Here is a 24,394-nt window from a genome sequence, read left to right as displayed (position 1 = left end):
TGCTCCAAAAGAAATAAATTACAAAAGCTATAGTGGTTTAATTAATATAAAATTTCAAAGGGCTTTGCACTTTGAGCCCCTGAACCAACCCACAGATTTGCCCAAAACCATCCATAAAAACACATTAAATCACCACCTCTATTATACTAAACCACTAACTTCATCTTTGTAAAGTTTATAAATCATTGGCAGGTTTGGAATGGACTTAGAATCTTTCTACATCAAGAATGATTGGGTTTGTGCAATGGTGGCTTTTGACAAGGTCTACATGTTGGTTCAAGAACATGATATGGTTTAACTTACTTTGGTGTTATTCGTTAGAAGCTTTCAAGCTTCATACCTAGTGATCTTACAATGCTACTCTTTGCAATCTGCGACAATAGTATGCAGATTTTGATTTTTCATTGATCAAAAGTTGAGTAATTGCTTCAATTTTCCTTCACTTCTTGATAAAATAAATAAATAAACAAATAAAAATAGATATACAACCAATTAGAGATGGTTTTTGTCTCATTTAGTTTATTTTTTTGATTTATCCTCTGTTTTTTTTTATATATAAGAGACATATATTTATATTTTAGAAGATTTGTTTAGGGTTTTGAGTTGCCTTTGTAAATGAGGTTGGTGGGTAACATTGCTACTCTCTAGGAATCCGTGGTCTTGCTGACTAAAAAGCCATCCATAAATATTTATTTAGTTGTTTATCTATGTACATTTGTCAATAGAAAACTTAAGCCTGTTGCTGAAAGCTTTATTCATCAATTATTTCTAAATAAGTTGTATTTGTTTATGTTGAATCCTGATTGACATGTTCGTGTTATAGATTTTGTTTTATTTTTCTAGTGAAATCTGATTATTTTCAATTATTTGAAACTTGAAGATACAATTTTTGTTTGTTTGTTTATTTTCATTTTATTTTACAATACTTGAGGTTCTGGTTGCTTATTCTTCTGAAACGTCTCAATTTTTGAATTTAGAGAGTCTCAAAACTTACCCTGGATGTCTTTACAAACTACTCACAAGCATGTAATTTTTGAAACATAAATTGAATAAAAATAAAATTGAAAATATTAGAATAATTTTTAAAACCATGGAACTTATCATTTGTATTATTGATTTATTTTAAATTTTATTATGTAAAAAAATATAAAATTAAAAATTGTTAGGAACTTTTGAAACAAATTGTTGGGAACTTTTTAAAAAACTTTGTAAAAACTGATCAAATGATTTTATTTACCAATTAATATTCAAGACAGTTTTTTGGAAACTTCTAATGAATTTGTAATATTTAAAAGTTTTTTTTTCTCACCTTTGAGTATATGTGCATGATAATAACCATTTTGGAACTGCATTGTCTGAGGGATAATTATTAATTTGCAGCATTCATTAGTGTATAGCATCTTGATAGTAGAAATGAAGCTAGTAATTTACATACTACACTGACAACTTTGTTATGTTGTTGAACTCATAATGCATGCATGCAATTGAGAGGGAAATGTTTCCAAGTGTTAATTTTGTTGATATTATGTATTAAACAATTCATGTTCAAATATATTTTTTTTGCCAAAGAAGAGTTGTTGTATGGCATTATCCATTTATTAATTTGTTTGGAGTTTTATTGCTTATTTTATTTGTCCTTCAGTAGTTTGTGGATTTTTCTGAAATTGATTAACGATGATATTGTGTATGTTTTTGTCACCTATTTATTTATTGGTATTTAAGAAGATTTTTGCAATTTTTTACATTAATCTTTGTTGTAGCAGAGTAACTATTGCAGAGTATAATGTTTGGTCTGGGTGATTGTTGTGTGATTTTGGATGTTTGATTTAAAGCTTCGTGAAGTTTATGGAGTTTAAGCTCTTTATGAATATTTGTACCAATTCATCATACTAATCTCTTTTACTAATTTGGATCAATGTATGAAGTGCCCATTAGTTTTGCTCTTAGAATGTTTTGTAACCCAAGAAGGCGTTTTAAGATTTCTAGATCTTTTATTGAGTTGTAGATTCTTTGTATAGCAATTTTTCCTTCCCAAATTCCTTCACTAATTTGTTTTGAGGTGGTGTAGGGGGTGCATTTTGTATGGAACATGTTAACATATCACATGAGATTCAGGTTACAAAAAAATTTGTAACATGTTGAGAGATTGTCTAATGTGTTATTTTGATAATATATTCACAACACTTGAATTGCTCAAAGGTTTATTCTAGGCTCAATTATTTTTTGATGAGATTAAAAGTTCATAGTATTTTAATGTGTTAAGTAAGGAATATACTATAACATGTGTGTCTTGGAATTTTGTGGTATGAGGCAACATCATAATACCAATTTACATCTTAATTAATTAGAATGATTATGGTTAAAGGATCTTCTTTTGTTACATGATTTGCCCAATGTATTGCTTGTTTGAGATGTGTAGATGTAGGACAAGCATAATTAATGCTATATCATTTGTTTTGAAATGCATTTACAAGTGATCGAAATATTATATTTCTTACAAAAGATAAAGGATAGTGTTTTAGTGTAGCTAAGGATATAATAGGAGATGAGATGTAAGGATGGGTTATTTTGAAGATGTTTAAGATTGAATCAAATAATATTGGTGTTAGTAAGTGATGTGCAGATTTAAGTAGAATAAAATTGAAAAAATAATGATAATTTAAGTTTCATAGTATTTGAAAGGTTTTGTAGTAATTCATGTATATATATTTTAAGTTTTGTAGATGGATAAAGATTTAAATTATATTTAACACAGTTATCTAAAAATAAATAAATGGTGTGGATACTATATCACATTGTGTTCAATTCAACACATAATATGTGTTTTTTTTGTTTAGCTGAATATAAAATTTGAACCAATTTTCAGTAATTTATACAACTATTATATAATACCTTCGATTAAAATAAAATGAAAAAATCTTATATAAGAGGCATGACCTTTATTCAGATATGTTTTACAAGTATACCACAAAATAATAATACCACAATATAAAATAATTATTTTTTAAAAACATTATATGGATATGAATAAAAAAAATTATGATGAATATCTTCATTAATGCATGATATGAACATAAAATTATATCCAAAATTTAATAAAAGGATAATATTGGCATAACAGCTTCAAGTGTTATATTTATTTTATTATGATTGATTATTATACTTACATCTACTTCAACACAACCATTTAAATACAAACAAAAAATCTTTGCTTCAATTCTAAATCTAATATAATGTATTAAAAAAATATAAATAAATAAATAAATAAATAAATAAACAAGTAAATCACTTCATAAGTATAATTGAAATTAATCATCAATGGTAGCACATTGAAAGTGGGTGGAAGTCATTCTTGCTGAGGCTCTAGATTACTCCTTCTTTACTTCTACCATGGTGGCATTGACTTATCCAATTACATATGGCTACATAACCTTTGTTAATTAATAGAATTCAATGAAAATTAATTAATTATTAGAAATCAATGGTTATTAACTATGCATCATAGAATAGAGTTAGTTCCTAAAAACTTTGATTGATTTATTGAAGGTTATTAGTTCTTAGGGAATCAATTAATAAGGAGAATACTATATTTATGTTTTTAAAAATTGACAAAATCTAAGTTTAACTTGTATTTGTAAGTATTAGAGTAACTCTCATAAAATATAGAAAATATATTTATTACATATTTTAAATAGTAAAAAGATTAAGGCATAAACCTACATTTCTCTTTGCAATAAAACTTTGCTTCAAGAAGAGCATTTTACAAAAATCAATTTGCTAAATTAGCAATAATGTTTTTCACCATGATTATGATAATAAAAACAAGTGAAACAATGTCCAATACAAACCATAAATTGTTGTTTCTCTTGTTTTATCATTTATTTGGTTATGTATTTCTTTTACTTTTTTCAATATTTTTACCCACCAACTGTAGAATAACACGAGTCATTTCCTTTTTTGGATTACATTCAATTATTTTAAAAAACAAATTCAGCTGGTGTGGCAAGACCTGCTAGCATATATTTTTTTAAAGTAAAAATATAAAAAAATCCCCTTATTGTGGCTATGTCAGTTATAACGTGTATTTGTACAAAATAAATAAATAAATAATAAATGTTAAAAAATTATTCAAATGCCATTGATGAGTTATGCACTTGGAATCAAGTTCTATTTTTATAATTACAAAAAACTGCATTAGCCTCCAATTTTATATATATACATATATAATTTTATTTTTTCTTTCTATTTTCACGTTAGCTGATATAAAGACCTCTAATTGAACAGAATGACAAAAAAAATGTGTGTTCAAAATGTTTGACTGTGATATTTCGTGTTTTTCTTTTACATAGAAAATCATAACTTACATGTCCATGATTTTGCAAATATAAAATGATGTTATTTTAAATACGTATATTATTGATTTTTTTTGAAAAATCTACCATAGATAAATGTTAAGTTTTGAAAACTTAGTTGTAGTGATGAGGAATTTTATGCAATACATAATTTAGCCTTCTGTTTCTTTAATAAAAGATTATCATCATCATTTACTAAAGAAAAATATTTTTTTAATTCTGAATTGTCCACCTAATTATCACGATACGTTTTATTCAGTATGTATGAATATTTTTATATTCAAGACATGTAAATTAGCTGCAAGAAATTTTAAATATACAACATTTGTTTATTCATATATAAAAACAATATTAGATTTAGCTTTACATTTTAATATTTTTTCCAGCATAAATCCAATATCACTATTTATAGGATATGTTTATAGATTTCGAAATTTTAAAGTTTTGAGTGAAATTTTAAAAGATAAAGAAATTGTATTTAGATATTAATAGAAAAATAAATTGTAATTATTGTGAGAAAATAAAGAGGAAGTGTATTACTAAGATAGAAGTTTTATGAAGCAAATACAGAAGAGTTCTCTACCTTACTATCAAAGATTCAAGAGAACAAATGCTTAAAATGAACCTCTAGTTCTATTCTTTATATAGTAAATAAGTCTTTATATAGTGAATAAATCCATGGCCTAACCATATGGACTTTCTAGTATAAATACACAAACAACTAGCCTAGTCAACATTATTCAATTAACATGTGGACAATCATCTTATTAGGCTATATGACGTCTTGATAGGCTATAATGGCTAAATGATATTACGACCAAGAAATGGCAATTATAACTTGTTAATTGGTTAAGCGGTGTCAATTCCCCAATCTACTTTATGTCTAATAGGAGTTATACACTCTATCAACACTCCCACTTAATGATATATTTGACTAACTCAATTTGTTAATGCCCATCATCTCCTTGAATTTACAATGTTTTTCACGAGTTAGACCTTTAGTCAAAACATTTGCAACCATGTCTTGAATCTTGTAAAAAACTAAGTTAATGTTGCCACTTTCAATCTTGTCACAAACAAAGTGATGCTAAATTCTAACATGCTTAATACGAGTATGGAATGTAGGATTTCTTGAAAGAAAATTATAACTTCAATTATCACTAAAAATAGTTAAAGGACCATCTTGTAAAAATCCAATGTCTTTAAAAAAAATCTTTAAAGTCAAATTACCTCCTTTGTAGCATGAGTAGCTATCATATACTCTACTTTAGTGGTAGATAATACAAGTATTGGTTGTTTCTTGTTATTCCAACTAATTACACTACTAGCTAACAAGAATGTATAATTAGTGATTGAACATTGTGTATCAATATCTCATGCATAATTTGCATCTTAGTAATCAATTACTTATAAACTTGAAGAGCTTCTACCATATTATAGCATATGATTTGATGTGCCTTGAAGATATTGCAAAATGTATTTTCCGCTATCCAATGTTGTGGGCAAGGATTTACTATGTATTGGCTAACAACTTCCATTAGATATGAAATATTGGCCTAAGTACTTATCATTGCATAGACTAAATCGCCCATTGCATTTTAGTATAGAATCACCTTCATTGCTTCAATCTCCTCAAGAATCTGTAGACTCATATTTTTTAACAATTTATTGTTAGAATCGAAAGGTGTAGCCAAAGATTCATGATCTTTTATGCCAAACCTTTCAAGGAAATTTTCCACGTACTTTTCTTAATTGAAATAGATTTTACAAATCTTTTGATTCTTCATAATTTGTACATCTAAAATATAATAGATTTCTTCCAAATCCTTCATTTCAAACCTTTCAACTAAGTTTTTTCTTTATTTCTAAGAAAAATTCCTTGTTATTAGATAGAAGCATCAAATTATTTATATAAAATATAATAATAATGAAGAATCCATTAATTATCTAGAATACAAAAAAATTAGCATCAGCATGGTTTTTTTAAAAACTTTGTGGAGTAAAATAATCATTTATCTTCTTGTACCATGCCCTAGGAGATTGTTTGAGCCTATAGAGGGTTTTAGAAAGTCTATACACTAATTGTTCTTCATCCTCTGATATATAGCCTTCTGATTGGTCCATATATATCTCTTCTTTAAGATCTCTATTCAAGAATGTTGTCTTAACTTGCATTTGATAAACTTCCAAAACTTCAATTGCAGCTAGTGTAAGAAGTGTACAAATTGAGGTCATTTTTGTTAGTGGAGCAAAAGTCTCATTGTAATCAGTACTTTATTTTTGTACCTAACCTTTTGCATCAAGTCTTGCTTTATAGTGCTCCACTGAACTATTTGTATTATATTTGATTTTAAAAATCCATTTGCAACCAATTGATTTTTTGTTTTGTAGCAACAGAGTCAAAGTCCAAGTCTCATTATTAATGAGACTTTGATACCTAAAATCCATTGATTCTTTCTACTTCAAAGTATCATCCCTTTCTATAGTTTCAGTGATAGTAGCTGATTCTTTAGTACTTGTATAAAAAGCATGTACCATACACACTTAAGATATGAATGACTCGGAAGGAATCCAAGCCAATACTGATTCATCAGTTACATGTTATTGTGCCAAAAGTTGAGCTCTTGCATGTGTCATTATATATGAAAGTTGAAGTAGCAGTGGGATTGAAGATAGATTTAAAGCTGCATATTGTTATCCAAGTGCTCAAGCTTGTGTTCAAATATCTAAAACAAAAGATGAAGATTGATAATCTTTTTTAATGTTCAAATCTCTCATTGTATCTTTAGTGTTAATTTTTTAATTTGATGAAGATTCCATATGCTCAATTTTAATCCTTATTTTTTGAAGTTTATCAATAAAAATCTCTAAATTTCCTTCTATTTGCTTAGAGTCTTTACACTTAATAAATATAACATCACAATTCTTAATTGTGGAGCCATTTTCAACATCATACAAACAATAGCACTTAGTACCCTAAATATAGCTTAGAAATATACATTTCTTACTTTTAGGATTAATTTTTGTACATTTTTCATTTGGAATATGCAGACAAGCATTACGTCCAAAGATATAAAGGTATTGTATTGAAGGTTTTATACTTGATCAAACTTCTTCTAGTATTTTTTCTTCCACAACTATAATAGGATTTTGATTAAGAATATATGTTATAGTACTAATGGCTTCTGCCAATCATACATTCCAAAGTTATTTATGCTATAACATGCACCTTGCACTCTCAAATAATTTCCAATTCTTAAATTTTGCAACTTTATTTTTTTGAAGCATATAAGGTATAAAAAATTACCTTCAATGCCATGTTGCTCACAAAACTATTTAAAGGCCTTAGATATATACTATCCACTATTGTCACTACATAATTTTTGAATTTGTAAGCTTGTTTGTTTGTCAACTAGAGCCTTAAAAATCCTAAAGTCATCCAAGACTTTAGACTTTTGTTTCATGAAATATACAAAAAAAATTCTTAAAAAATCATCAATAAAAATAACAAATTATTTTGTTTTTCTATGAAATATTGTCTTCATAGGACCATTTATATTGAAATGTATCAATTCTAAGAATTTTGTTGCATGAGTACTACCTTTTGTTAGAAATGCATCACGATATTATTTTCCATAAAAACATTCCTTGCAAAATTCTAACTTTGTGTCCTTGCCTATGTGCAAATCAATGACTATATCATCTACTTATAGTTTTTTAAGCCCAAAATGCCAAAATGACCATATTATTCATGCCAGAGATTAGCCTTATTTGAAGTTTGTTTTGTTTCAATAACAAAAGAGTCTTTTTATCTTCATCTAAAGATCCAAATAGCTTGTATAAGCTACCATGTCTAATATCTTTGATGGTTGTATTTTCTTGTTTCATGAGATATGTATCAACATTAAAATTGACTTTACAACCTTGATCTATCATTTTGCTAACAGAAAGCAAATTCTTGGCCAATCCTTCAACATGCAAGATATCATATACATCCTTGCAAATGTTGTTTGGAAATTAGAAAAAAATCTTATCCTTCTCTTTGATGGCAAGTCTAGTATCAATTCATAAATAAATTTTAGGATCTTTTGGTAGATTTTTGTAACTTGAAAATCAACTTAAATTTCTTGTCATGTGTTGAAAAACATCATAATTGATGTACCATTCTTTATCACTCATAGTGACAGATAACACATCTACAAAGAGACATTCATCATTCTTTTGATCTTTCATGTCTATTATATTAGCTTACTCTTTTTAAAAAGTCTTTTTTTAACTTTCTTGACTTCATGTCCTTCTTCTTGGTCCAACACTCTCTCTCATAGTGAACTTTCTTACTACAATATCTACATTTGACAACCTTCTTGTGATCATGTGAAGACCATATATGAGTATGAGTATGAGAATGTGACTTGGATTTTCTTTCCACAGCTAATGTCACCTCAGAGATTGATTCCACATTCTTGTCATGAGACTCTTACTGTAATAGTTGAATTGTGACTATTTGTAATGTTAATTCCATTGGAGGTCTTGTTCCTTGTATCACCACCAATTTACGGTATGATTTTGAGAGACTCCCCAACAATGCCATTACAAAGTATGTATTAAAAATCTTTTCACCAATAGAAGAAAGTTGCTCAACCATCTTCCATAGCTTGCTTATATGCATGACAATGTTGTTACCTTCACTCATTTACATGGTCTAAAACTTACAAATCAAATATAATAGGCTCAAAGTATTTTTTACCTCGTATATTGCTTCTAAATCTTGTCAACTTATGCACTTTCTCCCTTACTTGTGGTCAGAAACTTTATACCTATAAGATATAGGCAAATTGCAAATAATGCCCTCTAATCTATATCCTTCCATTTTTCTAACTCTTTTGGATCTATAGGTGATCTAGTAGGTTTCTTATATTTTTCATAAACAACCTTTCATAAATCCTTGTCAATGAGGACAAATTAGATTTTTTCCTTCTATAAGTGTGAATTGTCTATATCAAATTTATTTATAATATAGTATTTTATTTCAATCTTATAAAAAATATGATCTAAATAGAAGAAATTGAAAAAATGAAAGAAGAAAAAGAATATGAATAGAAATGACATCTAAATAAGATTTCACACCTACTTATAGACTTTTTAAGTATTAATAAAAAAATCTTAAAGAATTTCCAAAAATACCTAAAATGTGTTTAAAATGTGTAAAATTGTATCACTAGTATTTTTTAAAAATAAAAACTTAAAATTCCAAAAATTATGATTCTACAGCTTTCTATGTGAAACTATATCCAAAAACTTTTAAAAAATCAAATTTGCAGCTCTCTAATCTTGCTAGAATTCTTTGGACTATACTAGCCCCTCTTCCACTATTGAGTCCCGCTACTATTGCCAAATCTTGTTGTTGGTGCTGTCAGGTCCCTCTTTTGTTGTCGGGTCTTATTGTTGATGGTAGATCCTATTGTTGTTGATGGTAGATCCTACTGTTGGTCTGATTAGATCAGCAGCTACAAGCTGCAACACCCATTGCTTGTAGCATTGAAATTTGAAAATGTTCTTTTTCGTTTAAAATTAATCCCTTATTGCTTCAATTATGAGCTATCAAAAACATTAGTAGCTTTAATTTTAAGCTCACTAGAGATTCAACTCCTCTCAAGCTAATGCAAAAAATAAGACCTCTTCAAAGATGATCGAAAGATCAAGTCTTATAAAACAACCTCAATTAATTCACTCAAACATGTCAAAGGATAAATCTAGAGCACCAAGGCTTCGATACCATGTGAGAAAATAAAAGAGAAGTGTATTGCTAAGATAGAAGTTTTATGAAGCAAATACAAAAGAGTTCTCTACCTTATTATCAAGGATTTAAGGGAACAAATGCTTAAAATGAACCTCTACTTCTACTCCTTATATTGTACAAATCCATGGTCTACTCACATGGACTTTCTAGTATAAACATACAAATAACTAGCCTACTCAACAATGTCCAATTGACATGTGGACACTCATTTTATTAAGCCCTATGACGGCTTGGTAGGCTACGGTGGCTAAATGATATAAAGACCAACAAATGGTGGCTACAACTTGTCAATCAGCAAAGCGGTGTCAATCGCCTAGTCTACTTTATGTCTAATAGGAATTATACACTTTATTAAAAATTATTTAATATGTATATATCAATGCATCATTAAAATTAATAATGATTAAAGTCCATTTGAGAAAACAACTATGTTACAAATGATTAAAATTATAATACTGCAAAAATTATGCTGAAGAAATTTGAAGCACCTGTTGTAACAAAATAATTAAGAATCATTAACTTCTTGAAACATAAGAGCTCTTCTCTGTGATAATATAAGTGAAAACTAAAACTATTTTGTATCAAAAAATCTGTTGTAATCTGTATGTAAAAATCAGATGAGTTTAAGCTTTTGTTCCATTTAAGAATGTAAAGGGCAAAGTTTACTTGGTTTTATGTCAAGGGCCTTTTTTTTCATTTATTTATTTATTTAGATGTAATATTTTGGATTTTTCTCAGGAAAATACTAATATAAAATGTCATACATATAACCATGTAATTTGACCTTATATATCATATATTTTATCATGTATTTGTCTGCATATGTTTGTTTAATATTTTGCATAAAGCTTTTAAATCTTATCTTTCACATGTTAAATTTTATGCTCAACTTTTAGTTCATTTGAAAGAATACCAAGCTAAGCTTAAAAATTAATATTTTAGAAATAAAATGTTAACTTGAAATGTCTCATTTTTATGAAGGATTGTATGCCACTACAAACTTTAATATAACCATAACTGCCCTGTTACAAGAATAACTCTATCAAACCTGATGCTGATGATTATTAAAATATATATATATATATATATATATATATATATATCTTTTGCAATGCACATAAAACAATATTATTTTAAAAACGATCAAATGAATAACTGGGTGTGTTATGAATGTGAGAAAAATTAGAGAAAAAATATATGCTGTAATGAATATAATCAATTTATTCTTCTAAACATCCTAAACAAATGCATTGATTAAACAACAAATTTGGCACTTATACAAGATGTGAAGAGAAATGCCATGATTTCATTGAATATCTACTACATTTATTTATAATTGCATGTAAAAAACTATTTAAAAAAAATACCTTTTGATGATCAAAAACATATCTACATAATAAAAATGCAGTAGTTGTAAAACTTATGAATACAATATTACTTTTGAGAATGCATATACTAAATCAAAGATAATTTGATGTGTGTTTTTACTTAATTTTTTTAATCTTAGCTCTAAAAAATATATTTAAATAATAATTAAAAATTACTAAATTCTTAAAGAAATATAATTTCATAAATGTGAGTACAAAGGATACCATTACAAAATAATGTACCTTGTCATTGCCAAAACAATATATATATATATATATATATATATATACACACACACATACATCAAAGATAATTATTTTCATGTGATTTAGTATTTTTTTTCGTACCAAATAAAATTACTATTGTTGTATGTATTCACAAAGTGCAAACAAATTTAAATTGGCAACATCAAATCAAAAGCATTCAGCACAAATGCTTCGTTTAGAATACGAGAGACGATGAATGAGAAATTTGTTTCATCCGACAGAAACGGATGAAAACTCAGATGTCGCATCCTCGAGCCTGGCCCCACTTGAAAAAGCACAGGCTGTGGATGCGGAGGAAGGTTCCTAGAAGGCCAGCCTATGGCCCGCCTATCCTCGTTCTAGCCCAGCAGTTAACGGGTAACCAATGGGCCCGGCTCTGTGAACGCAATCCCGGGTTAATCACCACCCAGCCCAGCCCGGCTCAGCCCAAGACGAAATCCATTGACGGAGCTGACTCTAGAAATAGACGAAATATTATCGTCGTCCACGATTCTCGTCCACGATTCTCGTCCACGATGTCTCGCTTTGGGTGCGCCTCACCCTCACGTCCACGGTAGCAATCCCCATCCCCCGCAGTTGCGAGAGCCTGTGCAGGAAATGCAGTTGCGGACGAGATTTGTGTGCGGAGATTCGAGAAGTGAGCGCAATGGCGTCTGCGTTGCATCTGCCCTTAGGTGCTGCGGCGTCGGTGTTTAGTTGGCGAGACTCGTCGACGTTTTTGGGTGGTGTTGGGGGCTTGGCAATGCCCGTGGCTGCTGCACCTGGGTTGTTGTGCCGGCGCAATGGGAACCTCGTGGTGGAATCGAAGATCCGAGAGATTTTCATGCCGGCGCTGAGCTCGACTATGACGGAGGGCAAGATTGTGTCGTGGGTTAAAAACGAGGGCGACAAGCTGAGCAAAGGTTGGGTCTGGGCGTGGTGGTAGGTGGTTTTTATTTGATTCGGTCTTTTGCAATGCTGGTTGGGATGCAATGCCGGTGGATTCGCTCGTCGATGGTGTTGGGTGGATCAATCGCCTACTTGGGAATTGGGTGAAGTTGAATGTGGGTATATGGGGTTGCATTGTTGATCGGAGTTGGCTGGCAGTAGTTTTCAGGTGAAAGCGTGGTGGTCGTGGAATCGGACAAGGCTGATATGGACGTGGAGACATTCTACGATGGATTCTTGGCGAAAATTGTGATTACGGAAGGCGAAACCGCACCCGTGGGAGCCGCAATTGGGCTGCTTGCGGAGACCGAGGAGGAGATTGCTGAAGCGAAGGCGAAGGCACAGGCAACAACACCTGTAGCCGCTCAACCCTCACCTGTAGAAGAAAAGGTTCTTTCCCCTCCCACTCCTGTTGCTACCCCTGCCCCTGTCGTGGCTGTCCAGGTCCCCACGGAGCCCGTTGCTCCTACAGCACCCAGATCGGGCAGAATTATTGCCACGCCCTATGCGAAGAAGCTTGCAAAGCAGTACAGCGTAGATCTTGCCAGTGTAGCAGGCTCTGGACCTGGTGGTCGTGTCACACCTGCGGATGTGGAGGCTGCGGCTGGCAAGACTCCTGCCCCTATCGCCTCACCTGTGGTGCAAGCTTCGGCTGCGGGTGCGGCTGCGGCAGCTCCTGCTCCCACGGCTGCTTCTGCTCAAGAATCTTCTCCAGCTCCTTTTGGTTCTGTTGCATTTACATCAATGCAGGTTGGCGTTGCCCGCAACATGGTGGAGAGTTTGTCCGTTCCTGTATTCCGTGTTGGGTACACTGTTACCACTGACGCGCTTGATGCCCTGTACAAGAAGGTAACTGATTTCTGCTCTCTTTCCAGTTGGTTTGATGTTCTGATTTCTACCCACGTTGACCTTATTCTTTAGGGATGATAATCATGTTGTAAACAGCAAGCAGTCGTTCTTTTCTACGGGTGTCTGGTTAGGGTTCGCAGTAGTGCACTGCAAGCATGTGGCTTTGGAGCAGCAGCATTTGCTTCCTCTCTAATTAGATATATGACTTGTTGGATATCAGATCAAGTCGAAGGGTGTGACGATGACAGCTCTATTAGCCAAGGCGTGTGCTCTTGCTTTGGAGAAGCACCCCGTTGTGAATGCCAGCTGCAAGGATGGGAAAAGCTTCACCTACAACGAAGACATCAACATTGCTGTCGCCGTTGCCATGGACGGTGGTCTGCTCACGCCAGTTCTGAAAAATCCCAACAAGGTTCTTTCTGAATGTCCCCCACTTACTTGATGAAGTTCTAAGGCTGTTGAAACCCGCTTTAGAAAGCACCTTCTAGTATGATACCATGTCCATAATGCCTGGATCCAGCATTGTCTGAGCGATGTTTTATGGATATGTCTGTGGAAGTAGCATGTAATGTTGTATTCATGCTTTTTACTGCATTGAATTCGCAGGTCGAGATCTATTCATTGTCTCGCTCCTGGAAGGACCTTGTCGACAAGGCTCGCGCAAAGCAACTTTCGCCAGCTGAATATAGCTCTGGTCTGAATTCTGCACTACATGGTTTAACGTGGATTCTTTTACGAAAAGTTTGGCAAAATGTTACATCATAAGAAGTAACCACATAGGTCGTGATTTAATTCACTTCGTTATTAACGTCTGCGATGCTTCCATTATTTTTGTTTGTCCTTATAGTGCAGACTTTGTCCCTTTCATTCTACTCGAGCAGCTTCTTATTTAAGTTTCCTGTCTTTGTGTCTTGATGAGCGCTTCCACGGCTTTCTCGTGGGTGTCTAAGCCAGTGCTCCTGCCTGTCGTACTGTTTTCTGATGATTATGTACTTCGTTGCAGGCACGTTTGTTTTGTCGAACCTTGGAATGTTCAATGTCGACCGATTTGATGCCATTCTGCCCCCTGGAGTAGTAAGTACACTTTTGACATCAAATTGCTTCATATTTGGCTTTTTATTTTATTTCTATATACATAAAATCCTAAGTTTATAGGCTTCTTGAGTATTTTCGAATTGAGCCGACAACACTTGGGTCACTCCCAAACAGGGTGCGATTATGGCAGTCGGAGCATCTACTCCCACGGTTGTTGCCACTGGAGATGGCCTGTTCAGTGTGAAGAATAGGATGACGGTAATTCTTCCCCTCCATGAAAACTCTTGTCTAATATCTTCGTCTCCACACAATTAAGGGCTTCTTTTGCTGATGCACCACTATTTCCTATTGTTGATATTCCCGGTTTAGTTAAAGAACATAAACCTTGTTGTAGCATCCTGACTCATTCGAGCTGCTGGAACAGGTGAATGTTACCGCAGACCACAGAATCATCTATGGCGGTGACCTAGCTGTGTTTTTGCAAACCTTTGCAGCTATCATTGAAGACCCCAAGGATCTGACATTGTGATTCTGGTAAAGAAACTTTGGCTCCCTGATATACCAGGAGCTGCTGACCCGCACAATAATTGTGTAATTTACTAGTGAGTGTGCTTCACGTTAAAATCCAGGCTGAAACTCAAAACTTCATAGAACAGGTTAGGTTGGTAGATCATTAAATTTCTACGGCAGAGCAGCATCTGAAAATTGTTATTGAAATTGGTCAGTTCAGAACAGGCCAGACTACGGAACGAGTAATAATGTAGTCCACGAGGTATGATTTGCATGCAGACCAACGAGGATTGATTGATTGATTTTTTATTTATTTATTTATTTATTTTTCCATATTTTCAGTCTGTTTCCTGTGTTCTGTCAGCAATATCCCCCTTTCCTATTGTTGTAAGTGCACTGCAGACGTCTTTAGTTTCAAGAGGGAAGTCAAAGCTGTAAGAATATAATTCAACTTTTAACTCCATGAACATATTGTTGTGAGATATCTGACTAGTTTGGGGTTTAGAGTTTTGGAACTTTTGCTCAGTATGGTTGATGCAGACAACTTTGTAGAGTAACAGTTAATTTGTAGGATCATTGCTAAGCTCAGGTTCCGTGCATTTATAAGAGGGTAAAAATAATTATTTTAGCCCTTTTAGCCTGGTTTCAAATAACAAGAGTTGGCTTAACATGTTGAGAATTGGAAGTATGAGATGATTGGAAAGATTAGTATTGTAGTTGTAAGGATTTGCAGTATATTACAAAACCAACATCACAGAATAGAGGTAGAAATATAATTGCGTGAAATATGCATTTCGTAAATTGTCAGTCATGTGTCCAAAATTTTGCAATTTGCTACTAAAAGAAAAATTGTTGACAAAGTGTACATTTTGAGTTTTAACATATATTTCTTTGCATCGCGACTATTGATAGTGCTTTAGTTCGCCTAAAGATGATTTTGAAGGTTCTAAACACGTAAAAAATATATATTTCACGTTTGAATGTAAAGTTAAATGTCACATTTCAAGCATTGAATAAAATGTAGGCCTTGTGGTAAGTTTGCAGAATGTTACAAAAATACTAGGACTCTAAAACACTAAAATACTAAAATAAAGCATAGGAAATATTTGTTTAAATTGGAATACAAAAGAAATAATTATTGAAGCTGTTAAGTGGACATTTATGGTAAAACCTATATATTTATTAGATTTAAAAAAAAAAAAAAAAAAAAAAAAAACACACAACAATAACACTTGAATGTATCTCTGTCAAGAAATGATGAAATTACACATATGTAAATAAATTTATAAATTTTCAAAGAAATATATATTACGGTAGAATATATATATTTATAAATTTATAATATATATATATATATATATATATATATATATATATACTACTATATATATATACTACCATAACTATAAAAAAATAGTCATGTATAGAATGAAGCAGCTCCTTTCTACAAACTTATAAAAAACTAGACTTCAAGCAAGTTTATTTTATTTTTTATTACAAACTCAAGTTGTCATGGTGTAATTATTGCTAAATACCTTGCTGTGACAATTTTTCAGGTTTTTATATAGTGTTGATAGAATTTTAAAGTAATAGTAATTTTTGTAGTGGTTATACTTGTTTGAAGTCTCCATTTTTTGGTTTGTGGATACAAAATATAAAAAAGAGCACCATACTTATAATTTTTTATTAAAACTTGGATGTAATAAAGTAACATGTATGATTTGGTATCTACATTTCTTTTAAAATACACTAATTATTACTATAATAACAACAACAATAACTTGCACATAAATATTCATGCTTGTTAGGCTTTGTGTATGTTTTAAACAATGCTTGAAAAGTTTTAAACAATGGTATTTGAAAAATACTACGGACACAACACAAACAATTATTGGGTTTATAATAAGATTGTTTTATTTTTATTAATTTTCTTAACATGACATGAAGAACAAAGGATTTATTGAAAAGAAAAATTGATATACACTAATGGTCTTATGTCCATACTTCTAATTCTTTGGTGATGGCTGTTGGGTTTCTTTGCATTGATGTGATTGCTGTTTGAATTTTATTTTAAAGAAAATGACAGGTCAATGATTTAGTTAAAGGCCTTTGAAGCATTTTACAAATTCTATAATAGGATTTTTAAAAGAAAAATCTACACTTTATTTTTAATGAACTGTAAAACATTGAATGTTTGATTGTTTTGTTATATATTTTTTTCTGCTTCATTATACATGTACAGATAATATACTCACAAATTGTAGACAACTTTAGAAGATTTACATCAAAAATAATTTTCAAAGTTTAATAGTTTTTTAATAGCCTCTTTTAATCTTCGAAATTATATGTATTATTTTCAAATTTTAAAATATTTTCGACACATTGTGTACCAAAAACACAACTATGCACTGTAAAAATAAAATAAAATAAAATAAAAACACAAAAACACAAAAACAAAAACAAAGAGACCATGCTGAAAGAATGGGATGGCTCTTGAAATGATGTGGTCCAACAAAGTTTCTTCGTCAATTGTAAGTCTCTATCCTTTCCCTTGCCTTCCTCATCCATTTTTTCTTCTTTCTTTCCCTTCCCCTAATAAAAATCATGTTTTTACGGTTATACATGTGAAGGGTGGCATACATCTTGGTGCCTAATGCACAAGTGTCATGAAGAAAGCCGCAACACATGGAAGTCATGGAGCTTCACAATAAGTCACAAACCTCAACTTGGGGTCCCCACCCCTTTGACAACTCCTCACTATTAACTTGGGGGTTGAAATGGTCTTCAAACCCTTTTCACACCGAGGAGGGGGGAATCATCATCCCAAGGGCGCCAGCGCATCCACCACACAACTTTCATCCATCTATGCGCGTGGCAGCTTGGCCAGTGCGAAGGACCGAGAGATTTCCTTACCCCGGTTTGCGGCGGACCGACGTGGCATTGATCAGGCGGGAAAGGGCGGGATGAGGGGGTGAGTCACCGTCTGCTCATCCTAGTCAGCCCCACCTGTCCTCCCTTTTCATCCGAATTCCAGCCTTGCTGGGTCTCTGGCCCAGTGAGCTTGCTGCATGGCAACCCCTCCAACTGTCACTTTGTGCTTCTCCCCCCTGATTCGTTCAACTTCTGGGGGGCGAATATTCCACGGCAACTCCGACGTGGCTACATCTGGCTGGTCTATGCGATACTTGGAACTTGTGAGCTTTTTATTTATTTATATTTTTTCTAAGGCTTTAACAAATTAGATTCCCTAGTTTTGTGGTATAATTAGGGGTGTCAGATGAGATGAAATTGAAAGAGGAAAAAGTGTGGAAAGAATATATATATATATATATATATATATATATGTGGCGTTAAACGTTGTGGGGAACCAAAACATCCTTGATTCCTTCAACATGCATGATTTGGAGTTGGGTGAGAGGATGTGTCTATGTGGACAAAGACAAAACCGGAGAATTAATTTTGAATATAGCAGCCTAAGAGTTTACATCTTCCAAAAAAATAAATATAGTGTGGTGGCCAGCTAGCTATCCTTGTTTTTCTCAACCATCCAAAAGTATTCCCCTTGCTGTAGTGACCTCATTTGTTACTTCCATAGTGAAAGGGTTTCTCCAGAGGAGTAGCCTCATAATATTGTTAATTACTGCAATCAAATGGGATTTTTTACAACACAGATTGATCGATTGATTGGGTATTACTAGCGTTAATATTTTTGCTTTGGCAGGAAATGGTTGAGAAATCTCCTCTTCGTTGGTGTAACTTTTGGCTGAATCATGGTTTCGAGGCACCTTCCAAACTAAAAACTGTTATACACGTGCACTACAAAACGTGAAAGTAGTTCCAAATGAAGACGAGGGGCATGGGCGAACTGCAACGAAGATCCACTTGCCAAACGGAGTAGTGGGCTCGAAGGCAATTCCTCGTCGTCGTCATTTTCGTCCCAGTTTCCGTCGTCGTCGTGACGGTCGGTGGTACTGGTTCTCTGGGTACGAAAATCTCAGCAAGCCATAAGAAAATAAAAGCGAGAGAGAGAGAGAGAGAGAGCGAGCGATATTCCCACGGCTCTCGAAAAGGAGCAAACTCGAACGGCGATGAGGAGGAGGAGGAGGAGCGTGTTCTCACCTGGCAACTCCGGCATTTAGGGTAAGACTGTCGAATTGCATCGGGTAGGTGTTGTTGCATCCATCGGACGATGGACGAAGCCGGTCAGGAGAGAGAGTTTTGATGCTCTTGCCAGTTGGGCGAACTTACGTTATCAGCACGTTCCGGGGTTTTGCGTTGAATCAGTGCGTGGTGAGCTCTGGGGTAGGAAGCTCCGAGTGAATGAATGAATGAATGAATGCTAGCCATGGTGCTGTAGTAGAAGATATTATCACATCTATTGCATTCTGATGTATATTTGCATTACTCTTTTTCTTTTGATTATTTTGGCTTTTCCGCCGCTGCACTCGGACAGAGTGGAGTGCTGCGTTCACTTTTCCCTATGTTACTTCGTCTTCTCCCTGGCGGAGCCAAAGTCCGTTTCACAATCCTTTCAATTTCTTGAGCCCTTTCCACTCCAGAGGACGAGTTGGTGTTGGTTTGGTGATGGTTCGGTTAGGCATGTAGACGGTTCTGTGAAATTGTGAGGATCTTGTTGTGAAGGAAGATTGTTAGCTGTTGTTGTTGTTGTACGGAATGGGAGGAAGTTATATTCTGTGTCTTGGAAGTGTGAATTGTTGCTAGTCTGTGGATCCGTAGTTCGGGAAGAGCGAGCGAGAGAAAGACGTCGTAATAGATTCATTCGGGAACGAGTTTGTTCGGATGGCGCGGAAGCCGAAAAAGAAGCCGGCCGGGACGAATGTTGAACTGGATTTGAAGGACGGGGAGAATCGAGATGTAGGAGAGACGACGGTGGAAAGTCCTGAAGAGGAGAAGAGGGAACTAGGTCGGGCGGAGTCGGGTGAGCGGAAAGGCATCCAGGGGGAGGACGGTGACGACGAGGAGGAGTACTATGAGGATTACGATGAAGCTTATGAGGAGGCCCTCGCAGAAGCAGATGCGGATGCGGATGCGGATGCATCGTCTTCCGAGGGTTCGCCCCCTTCCTCTCCTGGCCCTCCCCCTGTACGATATGAACCTCTGCCTTCCCCTCCTTCCTCCAAGGATGATTCTGCGTCCGACAAGCCTCTTCGAGTTTACGCAGATGGCATTTACGACCTCTTTCATTTTGGTCACGCCCGATCTCTCGAGCAGGCGAAGAAGTCGTACGTTTTTTTTTCCCCTTTAATTTTAGCATCTTCGTGGATTTATTATTCTTTCCATGTGGTTCAGGTGTTTTTTCAGCGCTTATGTCGGAGTGACAGAGTTCTTTGGATGATCGGATGGCAATTGGCTGTAATGTTCTCTTGGTTTTCACTGTATTAAAAGAAATTTTCGTTCTTAAACTTGGCCGTAAGAGTTTAGTAAATTGCAGTCAGTTGGAATTCTTTTCTCAGCTATGTAGTTATGCTCCGATTTTTCATACTGCCGCGCAATCGATTTCCCAATTATATCGTCCAGAGAACGTTTGGTGACATATTGGCTGCATTCATGACTTTGGTTCCTAAGCTCGATTCTATCCTTTTTCATCTGCATTCTTCACTAGATTCTCTTTCAATATTTCGGATTAGGCTGTCTAGCGTTTGAACAAATCTGCGGCAGTTGAATAACTGTGAGTGGATTGTTTACAATTGCTTTCGGGACGTTTGCACTGGTTCTCAGCTCGAGATTTATTGCTATTCTGTAGCGTCCATCAGGGAGAGGACAAAGTTACTTGCCGCTTAAATAGTTTTTTGTTGGGACTTGGGAATACATTCAGCTCTCCACAGTGGACTCTAGTGCAGGAGTTCTGTACATGAGGCAGTCTTTTCTTATTACGTTCACACCACTTTTACATGGACCTATTCTTGAACACATTTGATGACCTTGTTCTACACGTTTTAGCACGTTAGCAACTCCACCATTTATGTCTGTGATCATTTTTCTTTTATAGAACGTCGGAACACTTATAATGACTGAGGATTGAAGACTATTAAAATTCATTATGTCCTTAAATTCATTGATATCCTTACGAGCCCGCTATTTTCTGGCGAGGTGCCTTTTGCTTACGTTTATCAATTATTTTGGCGCAGGTTTCCGAATGTCTACCTTCTGGTTGGATGCTGTAGCGATGCTCTAACTCATATGCACAAAGGAAAAACTGTTATGAATGAAGCCGAGCGTTACGAATCACTTCGACATTGCAAGTCAGTTTCAATCATTAGCATCATTTGTTTAATTTGAACTAGCTTGCATGGAGTTAGCATTGCTAATTGGACATAATGTGAATGGTTGTAGCAGATGAGAAAACAGTTACAGTCGATTAGTTCGAGAAATTTTAAGAAGCTCGTTGTATTTATTTATTTTTTGTTTTATTTTATATTTTTTTGGTTTATTTATTTATGATGAAAAAGTAATGAAAATTAGATTGAATCTCTCCGAATGGATTTTCGTAATTTTTGTTACCTTGTTAGCTCTTTCTCTTTTATTAGGATATAAACTAAGTACTACTATTCTAGTCTGATCGAGCTCGAAAAGTTGTACTTTGAGGATATAATGCAGCTCAAGCACTGAACGCAAAAGTGTTTAAAATGTGGAATATTTTTGTTGATACGACAGGTGGGTAGACGAGGTAATTGAAAATGCACCTTGGGTCATCACAGAGGAGTTTCTCGAGAAGCACAAGATCGACTTCGTTGCTCACGATGCTCTCCCGTATGTACCTAAAATGAATCCTGTACATCTTTTCCGGATCTCTGCGCAATGAAATGTTTTGCACACAAGTCTGACTGAGAAGAGCCAACTAACTTGGAAGGTCGTGCTCTGATGACGTAGTATCCTGATCTTCTTCTCTAGAATGACGATGTATAATTGTGGTCTACTGACAGGTATGCGGATGCAACTGGTGCTGGCAAGGATGTATACGAATTCGTAAGCCTGCATTCTGTGACTCTTCAGACGTTTTTTCTGATAACAATAACAATAGTAGTAATTTCTTTTTCTTCTTTTAGTTTTTCTAAGCCCATAACGTATGTTCTCTTCTATCTTTATTACCAGGTTAAAAAGGCTGGAAAGTTTAAAGAGACAAAACGCACTGATGGAGTTTCAACCTCGGATTTGATCATGCGAATCGTTAAAGATTACAATGAATATGTTTTGCGGAATCTTGCTCGTGGATATACCCGTAAAGATCTTGGTGTTAGTTATGTAAAGGTGCGTTCTGACTTGTTCACTGGAAGCTTCCAAGTGTTGTGTATACTCAAATCAATTAGTGAGATGGTTGATAGAGCATGTGGTTAGACTTATATCTGTAATTCTTGCTGTACCTTGCAGGAAAAACAGTTGCAAGTAGGGTTGGGTATTAACAAATTGCGTCAGAAGGTGAAGGAGCAGCAGGAACGTGTGGGTCAAAAGGTGAGTGGTATACCAGTATACTCTCAGTTTCTCCTTTTCGTGTGTTGAGAGATTTAAGGCGTGAGTATTTAAACTATCAAATTATCTATTCAAGGACTACAATTTAAAGTCTTTAAGGCTATTGCTCTACAGTTGTCTCTGCACATACTAATTGTGAAGATCCATTCCTAACACCCCTGGATTCAAATTTGTCTTAGAGCCTGATCTTTCGAGCAATTTATCTTAAGCATTTCTATCTGTAACGGGAGAGAGTGCTGAAACTGCAAAGTTCAATATTTCTGTAGTATTAAGGCAAACATCATCATTTTTTTTGTGCAGTTAAATACGGTGGCCAGTGTAGCAGACTTGAATGAATGGGTAGAAAATGCTGACCGTTGGGTGAGTGGCTTCTTGGAGAAGTTCGAGGAAGGATGCCATGTCATGGTATATACTCTTTCCTGCATTCTCTTGTGCTCTAATGCCGAAAATTCTCCATTCATTAAATTTCTTATTTAGGTCAATCATAATATGTCTCTCCATGTTAGGTTCGAAGTTGATTTATTGCCATATTTTTTCCTTCAAATGTACCGAAGCCTGTACAACTTCCATGATTTGTGTTTGCATATTGTATCATGACCACATGAATTCTCTTTGCCATCAGGAATCGGCAATCAAATCACAAATTCAAAAAGGTCTATTACTGCAGCAGTCACAGATTAAACAGCGAACGGATAAGTTCTTGACCAATGGAACAAAGACTGGCAAGGAGGGGAGCTCACACCCAAAGAGGAGCGTGTCAAAGGGACATACGAAGTCATCTACTTTTTAGGAGATGCCTTTGAGAAAAACTAACTTGTACTCTTTAAACGTTCAGACTCGTGAAGGAATCCTGTTATGCACTACCCTCAACTTTGCAACTATTTCTGGAAATATAGGATTTTCTATGTGTTGACGAGAAGAAGTTCAATACTAGTTAAATTTTGTCCTTAGCTGTTGAGGTTAAGTTCCTCTCTGTCAGAGAGATTATAACTCTTCTGTTTAAGTGTCCAAACGTTTGTTTCACTATCATATGCCCAACGTTCTGAATTTCATTTGTTTTTTGTAAATGTTTCTTCAATATTATGATTTCCCATGCTTATGTGCTCGATCTGGGACTTTTGTGGGTAGCTCTTCTGGCGAGGTTTGATACAATAAAGACTCATGGGCATTCCTGAGTCATGGAAACCGCCAGCTTTTCTTTTTGTTGAAAGCAGAGACGTGGCTGTAAATAGCTGGACACGCATATTGCATACCTACTTTACGTAGGTGCCACACTCACTTAGTGCACAGTTTAGTTCTCTTCATTTGTGGTTAGATGATAATTTACTTTACTATTCCTAGAGTCATTTTTTGATGCTTCTGCTCTGTTAGCGTCTTTAATAACATTTCATCTTGTCCTTTCCGATGTTCCATCTAAATTCTTGCCAACGAAGTCCATGACGCTTCACATACATTACGTTGATCAGAGTGTTTATTTTTTCTTGGGTCTATCAATCGAGTTAGATCTGTGCTCTTCATATCTCTTGACCAAGATGTTGCCTTAAATTCTCTATCGGTTGCACACTAGTAGTCCTGCATGAGCACTGTCTTCCTATTGTATGAGCTACCGTTTCGAATCTGACTTACGAGTGTGGGATACCATGGCTGCAGGATCTAACTTTCTATTGGAGACTGGCAGACTAGCAACAAGGATTCCACAACAATACTAACCATTATCGATAGGCGCAGGGAAACTGACCCCGTACAAGAATGTACGCTCCACCGACAATGTGTGGTTGCTTGTTGGTGCTGATGATGAA

The 24,394-nt window shown here is 34.3% G+C and overlaps 2 protein-coding genes across 2 annotated transcripts; both read left to right on the top strand.

Moving 5' to 3' along the window:
• Positions 1–12,276: 12,276 nt before the first annotated feature.
• Positions 12,277–15,453, top strand: LOC112292132 (dihydrolipoyllysine-residue acetyltransferase component 5 of pyruvate dehydrogenase complex, chloroplastic). Its single transcript, XM_024540281.3, has 7 exons — positions 12,277–12,688; positions 12,883–13,562; positions 13,783–13,974; positions 14,169–14,256; positions 14,566–14,636; positions 14,772–14,855; positions 15,022–15,453. The coding sequence occupies exons 1-7, from the start codon at positions 12,433–12,435 to the stop codon at positions 15,124–15,126; spliced, it is 1,476 nt and encodes a 491-aa protein (XP_024396049.1). The 5' UTR covers positions 12,277–12,432; the 3' UTR covers positions 15,127–15,453.
• A 2,431-nt stretch (positions 15,454–17,884) lies between these two features.
• LOC112292517 (uncharacterized) lies at positions 17,885–23,662 on the top strand. Its single transcript, XM_024541084.3, has 11 exons — positions 17,885–18,078; positions 18,829–18,853; positions 19,275–19,397; positions 19,845–20,350; positions 21,257–21,370; positions 21,783–21,878; positions 22,052–22,094; positions 22,221–22,376; positions 22,497–22,577; positions 22,896–23,000; positions 23,218–23,662. The coding sequence occupies exons 1-11, from the start codon at positions 17,885–17,887 to the stop codon at positions 23,383–23,385; spliced, it is 1,611 nt and encodes a 536-aa protein (XP_024396852.2). The 3' UTR covers positions 23,386–23,662.
• Positions 23,663–24,394: the final 732 nt, after the last annotated feature.

This window comes from Physcomitrium patens, chromosome 15 (genome assembly GCF_059467195.1).
Source record: "Physcomitrium patens ecotype Gransden chromosome 15, ASM5946719v1, whole genome shotgun sequence".
Classification (NCBI taxonomy): Eukaryota; Viridiplantae; Streptophyta; class Bryopsida; order Funariales; family Funariaceae; genus Physcomitrium; species Physcomitrium patens.
This window is presented reverse-complemented; position numbering and strand designations above follow the sequence as displayed.